This window comes from Platichthys flesus, chromosome 11 (assembly GCF_949316205.1).
Source record: "Platichthys flesus chromosome 11, fPlaFle2.1, whole genome shotgun sequence".
Classification (NCBI taxonomy): Eukaryota; Metazoa; Chordata; class Actinopteri; order Pleuronectiformes; family Pleuronectidae; genus Platichthys; species Platichthys flesus.
Window position 1 is genome coordinate 16200446 of NC_084955.1, and position 9837 is coordinate 16210282.

Below are 9837 nucleotides of genomic sequence, written 5' to 3' on the forward strand. Positions count from 1 at the left end.
GGATTGGACCAGCGCACAAGCGTGGGCGGGACTGTGGATAGTGGCTACGCTTGCTATTGGTGCAATCTGCGTGTCAATCAGTCGCTGTGCAGGACCACTTTAAGGTCGTTTGGTTGGAAAAGTCCGGCCCTTATTTTTCTCTCCAGGTGAATTGACAAAACAAACCTTCCTGTCTGAACATTTCCTGCTCCAGTGACGAGCCAAGGTGAAAACTCGCCGGTACCCCGTGTGCTGGTTTATGTGCTCTCTCTGAACAGTAGAGGGCGTAATTACCTGCAGTCTGCAGTATCTGGGTCTTTGGCTGCAGGTGCACAACCAATAACATGGAACTGTAGCAGCTGAAGTAGTTTTTATTATATGGTTAATTAATAATAAGTAAATTGGAAATTACAGCAAAAAAATATAGAACACAATCCTCACACTTTACAAGTACACATATACTACACCATCATACAGACTTTTGTTACCTCCAATAACATGCAACTATAGCAGCTGAAAGACTTTTAGATCCATGTCTTTAAAAAAAGGGATACAAATTCAATGAATTGTATAACACAGCACAAAAATATAGATTACAATCATCATACTTCACAAGTACACAAAACCACACACTTGTTTTACCTTCAATAACATGGAACTAGAAGCTTAAAGAGTACATATTGTGCTGCTCTAGTGTCGCTAGATAAATAATTTAAGCATTTGATTTAGTTAGTTAATCTTTATTTCACATCCATTGATCCATATCAAATAATGATAAACAATACATTTATTTATTAGAAATTACAGCACAAAAAGACAGAATAAAATCCTCACACTTTACAAGTACACAGATATTAAACGACGTACAGACTTTTGTTACCTCAAATAACATGGAGCTAGCAGCTGAAAGACTACATATTGTGCTACTAAAGTTGGTTATATTTTATTATAAAAATAAATAAATGACAAAATACAGCAGAAAAACATAGAATACAATCATCACAAACACACAGGGATTAAAAACACAAACAGATTTTTCCAGTGTTTCCCTCATGATCAGGCTTTTTGAGTCAGTAAATCGAAACATAACATTATTCACAAAAGTCCTTGTTTGGTCTGCAGGTCTGTGCCAGGTAAGTTGGTAAAGGTTATTCTCAAATGGGTTTACATATTAAGTGATCTATTGTTATAGCTTCCCATCCTGACATTACAAATCACAACATTAAGTAAACAACTTGGTGAAACATTACAAATGTCTGCAAGTTGTTACCTGTGGCTGACAAGGATTGCATGAGAAACAAGTTTTCAGATTGTGCAATAACTGGCATCACATTCCGAATCCAACCTGTTGCTCCCTGCCAGGTATACGTTGGCACCTCCACAGCCGCTGATAAAGATTGGGGATTTTCTCTAGATTCAATGGTTCTGAATCTTTCAATTTAAATACAGTAGAACTCCCACCCCGCCCCGATCAGACAGTCCCTCCCCAAACTCCAGCAACATCCCACAGTCTGCGCGCACGGACTTTCCTCTCCATCTCCTCACTCTCCTCAAACTGGACGCACCACCTCACTCTCCGGGAATGGGATCTTTACTTGGTTCAAAGAAAAACTTCCAGTTCTTTCGAGTTTACGCTCTGCAGAAGCTACTTTTCAAACTGCAGGGATAGTTGTTACTGCAGGGTGTCCGCAGCAAAGAAGAGCCGCTGGCTAATGATCTCCAAGACGCACCGGGCGTTCTCTGACTGTCAGGGAGAGTTTCAGATGCTGGGAATCAGTGCAGCAGAACAAAGGGGTCTCGAGTCCGTTTGATTACGCAGAAATCGTCGCAGTTTCATTCCTAAGTTAATGCGAGGCGTGCGTAAAATACTTGTGCGTAAAGTTGGAGCTGTTGCGCACGTTCCAGTGTTAGGTCTAGTGGTGCAGCGCGTATAAAAGACAGATACTTTACTAAATATCAAATCTGTGCGAAGTGTTAACAACTTGGCAGTCATGGCCAAATGGTTCAGAGATTTCCCCATCAACCTGAAGAACGGAAGCGAAAGGGTCCGCTCGGCCTCTGAATCAGGTTCTCAACCTCGGACCAAACCTTCGTTTTCTCGAGACAGTTTGAAAGTTAATCAAAGAAAGGATGGAGGAGTTGGGGGGTTGCTGGCGGGGAGAAACCGGAAGAATTCGGCTACGGAATTGGGTCGTAACAACGCTGGGTCAGGTGGAACCGTCTGGGAGACTCTCACTTATGGGAAAGGTCGCAAGAACTCCAAGATCGAGGCCACGGGGACACCAGACGAGAACCGCCAGGTCAGGACCTCGAGTCTGGCGCAAGCGTACATCAGCAGGATGATTAAAGTGGACAAACAAGACAAGACCCCCAAACTCAACGGGATCAGTGAAAAGAAGCAGCCAGACAACGAGACGAGGTCTGACATCAAGACAACGGTGAGTAACTCAAAGAGATGGAACCACAGTTAATGTAAACTCACTTTTCGATCTTCATATTTCATCTGCTAGAATCAAATCATGAAAGTCACAGGTGGTTTTAGCAGCATGCAGGTTAAGAGTAAATAAACTGAATGGTGTAAAGTACAGATTTCACAGTGGGGCTTGATGTCAGTGCCTCTCTTTGTGTCTTCCCTCCCCACCTCAGTTCATAAACCTGTATCCAGTTTCCATCGCTCTCAAAAGAACACAATGCAGATTTACTACATTGTGCGACATCAAACAGGCAAACACAATGCACTGACCTCTTTGCACAAGTATTTCCGCATGTCCCTCCATTGCCTGTCACTCAGTCATGGACACCACACACGCACATGCACGCACACACAACACACACACTGTAGCGTATCAGATCCCTCTCTCCCTGTCGTCTCTGTTGTCTCCAGGTGAATGTAACATCTGAATAGGTAGCAGGGCCTCTGCATTGGGTTTTTCTGACGGGTTTATTTTCCCTTCTCACACACAGCTGATTATCCTGGAGGACTACGCCGATCCTTTCGATGCAGATAAAACCAGGGAGCAGAGGGAGGCTGAGAGAGCCGGAGTGAATGATGGGTACATGGAGCCCTACGACGCCCAGGTCATCATTACAGGTGAGGTCAGAGGACATCTCAGCAGTTACATTTAGAGAAACTGATGTTGAAGACAAAATATACTCAGAGCAAAATCCAAACTGCATATTCTGACGCTGCCGTTAAAGTAAATGTTTGACTTTACAATTTCACATGAGTGCACAGCTGGATTACATTCAGGGACACTTTTTACACGTCTCTGCACTCACACTATCCCACACTCGTGCTAATTAAGTTTTAAAGGGACACAGAGACAGGGACAAGGGACATTAGACCCTCAGTCTCTGCGCTAACTTCCCTCCTGGCTGGCGGTTGTTATAGGAACAGTATTGTGCAGGGACAATGGGTGCAGCTTCCTCTTCCAACTTCCTGTCTCCTGCCTCTGTTTCCTTTGCCCCATTCTCTTGATAGGAACTTGGCCCCAGTGCCCCCCCCCCCTTCACTAACACACACACTCATATACAGACACGTTCACACAATACTGTAGTGTCCCGTAAATCAAAAGACCCCCCCCCCCAACCTTCCCCATAACCTACTAACCCCCCTCCACCTCGACTCCCCTCACCCTGTGCCCTTCGCTCAATCACTTCCCAGCAGTCAGGAAGTGGCCTGGTCAGCCAGCCAATCAGCAGCTGTGTTGACCTTTTCTTCCTGTAGGTCCATTGTTTGGTCACACAATAGTGCAGACACGCAGGCTACCTGTCTGACAGCGGGGAAACACCAGTGAAATTCCTAAAAATGCAGCGACTTCTCATAACAAGCACAACCTAGAGGGCACCATGCATCAAATGTATTTCAAGAAAACATGGAAAACTCAAATAAAACACTTTGCCAGTGTGACCTGTTTGACAACTCTACCAGTACATAATGTCAATAAAATATGCAAAATTGTATTTTTTACTTTGGTTGAACACCAGTTTAGACATTTCCCCTTTTCTCTTTCTAACTGTGAAAATCAGGACACATCCTTTATCATTCATCCCCTCAGATACATTCATTTAAATGTGGCATTATGCAAATGAATACTGAGATGCTTGTAAAAGGTACATGTCTGGTCACAGGCAAATGCCACTAACTCACTAAAACCCATCTGTCAGGAGGATTCAATGTCTTGCCCAGGGAAAACTTGGATGGAAGTGTGCCAGGGAATGGAGGTGCCAGGGATAGAGCCACTGACATTCGCAGCGGAAATTACATTTCCTTTAATTTGGAGGCCGCTTGTTCATATAAAAATATAAAAACCAGGAAAGCCCCTTTTGGATCAAGACACAAATAAAAGTTAACAAGAGAATGTTACATAGCTGTGAGTCTTTTGGACAAAGTTTTTTCTATCTTTATATGAGTTAAGTTGTTACATTTGAAAGCTTTTAACCAACTAATCCTGTGACCTTCTGCTGTAGAGGTCCGCAGACGTGGTTCCAAAGACCTCTTGAAAGTCTGTGTCCTGCTGGACCGCGGCCACAGAGAGAGGAAGGGAGAAGAGGGGAAGCCCTCGCCTCCAAACATCTACGACACGCCGTATGAGGGCGGACTGGAGGGCGAGAGCGAGGGGGTGTGGATCCCTGTCACACGACCGGAGTCTGACGTCCGTCCCGCCGGAGAGTACGAACTGCCCTGGGAGTGGAGAAAGGAGGACATTGTCAGAGCGCTGTCAGGTAGAGAGAGGGAGAGAGGGATGACGGGAGGGGCGGGGATGGGGAGGAAGGATGCCACGAGCTTTATTTGCACAGTGGTGCCACAACAACTTTGCGTTTGCTTCAGAGAGGAAACACAACTATCCAGCTGAATCAACTTCCAGAGACATGTTTACTTTGGTGGCTCTGGTATGCTTTGATGGAATTCTGTTATGAAAGCTTGATATTGTCTCTTTTGCTTCCTTCAGCTCAATTCGAGGCAGTGGAGTGTTCTCCCACTAAAGAGAACAGTTCTGCCTCCAGCCGCCAGCAGCAGCAGCAGCAGCAGCCGATCCAGCAACAGCAAACCCTGAGACAGAAGAACTGGAACAATAAAACCCTCATCTCCTCTCCTCCGTCCTCCTCCTCTTCTCCCACCTTCCCCTCCTCCCCTATACTGAAACTTTCCCCTTTCACGCCCCCGTCTCCCTCCTTCCCCACCCTCAAGGTCTCACCCTCATCCAGCCCCAACAAACTTTCACCTCCATCCCCTACCTCCCTCAGTGCCCCACTGGATGGGGATGAAGCTAAATTGGACCCCGGCCTGCCCCTGGAGAAGCAGAGGTAAGAAGAGAGAAAACATTCTTTCATCATTTGATCCATGTCCCCACTAAAATTAAGGATGGTAGGATGTATGACCGATACTTCAGCCAGCCACCAGGCAGCGATTGAGACGCTTTGGCTTCAAGTTTGGAGAGCCATCATATCCATCTTTATTAATGGTCAACGATTTAAAGAAATAAGAGGTGACATATAATATAGCAGTAAACAAGTCCTGGCTTCTGATCCAGGCTGATTTTGAACAGTCCAAAGATACTTAGGTTTGACAAACTGGAAACTCTAACACATCCACGTGTGAGACTTTAAAGGTCTGTTTGTGTTTTAGTATGTTGATTGATCGGTGACCTCTTATTGGTCACCGATCACTAACGCTCCACTAATTCCAACAGGATTAGTGGAGCGTCGCCTGCATATTATTAATGCTCATTAAAATTAGCACCACATTTCACATTAACTGTGTTGCTCGGCTTGTATTTGTTATGATAGTAAAGAATAAGCATTTTTCTAATTAAAGGGATAGTTCATCTAAAAATGAAAAGTCCCTCGGTATCTACTCATAAATATGCCGATGGAGGGGTGGGTCAAGTGGGAAAAACAGGGCCCTCCTCAGTTTGGCTACAAATCAATTCCTCTGTGTAAAGTTGTAAAAGCAATCAGCTGATTTTCATAATGGTCCTCTTGGCCAACATCTTATTTGTATTTCACACTTGGCACTTTAGACATTTTTTTTAAGCGAAATTGAGTGCTTATTAATGCAATCATGAGCCAGCAACAGCCCATTACGTGCTGAATATAAATGCTGGAGGAAGCTGAAGCTTGATAGAATTGAGCACAGAGTCTGATTTGAACCGTGAATCCCTTCTCCTCATGTTGTGGCCTTTCTTTTCCTATGGAACTCGCTCAGAGCTCAGAGCATGTTCACATTTGTTCCTCTCATGTTGTGGCTGAATGTCAGTGTGTTTTGCCTCCAAGCATCAAGGCCACATGTTGATACAGGGCTCTCGCCTGTAGCCAGCTGCCAGCTTGTCTCCCTCATAGGTCTCCACTATTTATCCTTATTTATCTCTTTGCCCTCTCAAGTTCACCTTTGACCCTGTTAACCCGTTCAGTCCACAACATACAACCATCTACCTGATTTACGTCCAGGGCAAACCTTTGTTTGGCCTGTTCCGTTCCTCCTGTCACTCTAACTTTCTTCTCTTACCATCATTGCCTATCATTTACTTTACATCTGATTATCTCCATATGTCAGCGAGCTATATGTCATTGATCTGCTGTCTCTCTGTGCATCCCCCTCTCAACTCTCTCTCCAAGCTGGTACCATGGTAGTGTGAGTCGGCAGCAGGCTGAGGCTCAGCTGCAGCGCTGCAGGGAAGCCAGCTTCCTGGTGAGGGACAGCGAATCAGGAACCAGCAAGTACTCCATTGCTCTGAAGTGAGTGTTGGGATGTGTATGAATGTTTGTTTATGACAGCACATGTAATGCAACATTTATTTATGGTTCTTCAGTTTGTCTTCAGCTCTGTATTAGTAATATTGGTAACATTATTCTCCAGTTAATATCTGCAGATGTAACCGATATGCTGTTTAAGCCTGATTTTTGCTCTTTTTACTAAGTAGACACAGCATCGAGCACTACAACCTGTAAGACATTAATGTTCATGTGCATGAGAATTTGTGCTATACTTCAGACAACAAAGTAGTTCACTAGGATAATCAAGGGAGTCCTGTGTTCCAGTGTACGTGTGTGTGTACGTGTGTGTGTGTGTGTGCCTGAGTGCTCAATTGTTGTACACTGCTCATTTATTGGATCGTCCACATCATTAACCCCCATTTACACATCCACTGTACTCAGCAAGTCTAATTTTGGGAGAGACTGATAAGAGAGCAGTTTCTTATAAGTTACAAAGTGCACATTATGCTCTTCAATGTCATATAACTCTAAACTATAACTTTTGCTGAGTCTCTAACTTGCTTCACTGACGTTTTTCTTTGTGCCTCTTTCCACCAGGACCAGTCAGAGTTGTGTGCACATCATTGTGGCCCAGACTAAGAGCAGCAAGGGCCTGGGCTACACACTGAATCAGAGTAGCTGCATCTTCTCCAGCATCCCTGAGCTGGTCCACCACTACTGCACACACAGACTGCCTTTCACTGGAGCCGAGCACATGACCCTGCAGCATCCTGTGCCCAGGCCGCACTGAACATGCATTAAAGGACAAACACACACACTGGAACACACGCATAACATGCACAGACACAAGCACAAGCAGGTATGACACATTAGGGTATTGTTTGAGGTCTCCCAAGTGCCACTTAGTGGTCAAAATCGGATACTACAATAAGTACATATCACATTATTATTGCTGACTATTTCCAATCTTAAATAAACACACACACACGCACAAACACACACACACACAAACACACACTCACACACACACACACCACCCTGTACGTAAAGTCACAGAAAAAAACATATCTTTTTCCTGAGTCTGCAACATTTTTTTACCCATTACTCAGACAGATCAACTCTCTACCCTGTGAACGCATTCATTTGAGTAATACCTGCAACGATGCACATGAAGCACGGCTCTTACTATAGCCTATATAATAGTATGAGTAAATGGAGACTAGGGCGTATAACTTCCTCTCCAGATGCCTCTACAACGAGGTGCTGACATCATCAATTAGCACCATTCCATCCTGTTAGGTCTTGGTCTGTGGGATCGATAGCCCTGATTGGAGTATATTCATTCATCCATCTGACACGTCAATCAGCTCATTGATCCCTCCTGAAAATCAGGCTGATTTTCCAACCGCTCTGTCTGTCAAGAGAAAGAGCTGCATCGATTAGATGATTAGAACCAGTGTAGAGGGAGGGGGGATATAACATTACTGTATCCAGCAGGCAAAACTGTTTTAGTGTGTGTCAGTGTGCAGATAAGTGCATGGACATTTGGCCCATTTACTGGCCTTCAGTGTAATCTAAATATGAAGACTTTGTTATTAAAAATATGTCTTATTGTGAATGCACCCCCCAAAAAATGTACCTGTTGTATGCATAAATGATGTATGTATGATTGTTGGTTCGACCGCACAATGATGTAGGCCGTGTATTGTTGTTGTAAAACATTTATTCAGTAAATAAAACCAAATTCATATTAACTGAAGACAAACAGTGTTATTAATAGACGTGCCTGCAGCAAAAAGTCAAATCTGGGACCAAGATAGGAAACTGAAACAGAGATGAGGGCAGACTGGAGTGGTTCTGTGTGCTTTTCTCTTGTAGCTGTAAAATCATTGACCTGAGTGTGAAATCAATTACAGTTACACACATCCACACATATGTATACACTCACACTTATGTCGTCAGCAAATCCCGACAAACCTGTGCACACAGAAGCGCACATACAAAATGCATGCATAAATAGTGAACACAGAAATGGCTCTTATTCACACTACCCAAACATCGGTGTATTTAAATCCTCTGCCGACACACACACCCGCGCATGAAGCTTCTCACAAAGTACTGAGGAGCTTTATCCTTACAACGATGCATGGAAGCATGTGTTTGTGAGAAGATATGTCTCACCAGTAAACACCAGTGTATGGGTTTGCAAGAGCAGCTCTCAGAGTGAGACAGAGTGTGTGTGCGTGCATGCATGAGTGTGTGTGCAAGCGTGAATGTGCCCATGTGTGCGTCCATGTGTGTGTGTGTGTCTGTGTGCATGCAGTCCTGTTGTGTGTTTGACAGAGATAGAGAGAGTGTGAAACAGAGAGAGAGAGAGAAAGGGAGTCAGATTTTTTTTCTGTTCAGGGATTACCAGGTTGCCATGGTGATTAGTTAGAGTGAGGTAGGGCCGTCTCTGCAGGGAATGACGAGAGGGAGGAGAGACAGACTGCAATATGAAAAAAAGCTATGAATAACTGTGACTACTGCCATAGTAGCAATGAGCTCCCCCACAGAATAGCCTGCCTGGTTTGTGAATGGAGAGTGACAGCATGTGATGTCAAAGCAGAGCCTGGAAAATATAAAGTAGAACCCAAATATTTTCTCTCTCTGTCAGATTACAAATCAGTTTTTATTGCTATATTTATTGATCTTATGAAACCTCCATAATGTCGACTCCAAAGAAACCTCAGCCAAAGCAGACACTTATTTACTTTTGCGTGGGAGCCGTCCCAAATCTCGGCCTTGCTGCTTCCCAGAGTGTCACAAATGGTGATGTTACACAACAGCAGACAGTAGCTAACTATCACCCCTCCCTCCATCCGTGTGATCTGTTATGGTTGGTGTGGTCTATGTTCTCTTAATTAAATTACAAAGTAGGTCAAAACAAACAGCAGCTTTTCAATTCGGTCTGTCACTTGTTTGTAAGATGATGTTAAGTTTTTTAGGCAAAATTTTAAAAGGGAAATTAATAATCAAAACCCAAGCATCTCAAAAATGTCCAGATGTACCTTACTACATCCCACACATCTGCTTCGTATTGTATTAATCAGTGTGAGATTCATTGGTCAGATTTGTGTGTTGTTAATCAAAGTGTTGCCC

The 9837-nt window shown here is 44.0% G+C and overlaps 1 protein-coding gene across 1 annotated transcript; it reads left to right on the forward strand.

Annotated features, from left to right (window-relative positions):
• Positions 1 to 1522: 1522 nt before the first annotated feature.
• she (Src homology 2 domain containing E) lies at positions 1523 to 8450 on the forward strand. Its single transcript, XM_062399564.1, has 6 exons — positions 1523 to 2417; positions 2944 to 3070; positions 4450 to 4704; positions 4932 to 5286; positions 6598 to 6717; positions 7294 to 8450. Exons 1-6 carry the CDS (start codon positions 1971 to 1973, stop codon positions 7484 to 7486), a joined length of 1497 nt encoding a protein of 498 aa, XP_062255548.1. The 5' UTR covers positions 1523 to 1970; the 3' UTR covers positions 7487 to 8450.
• Positions 8451 to 9837: the final 1387 nt, after the last annotated feature.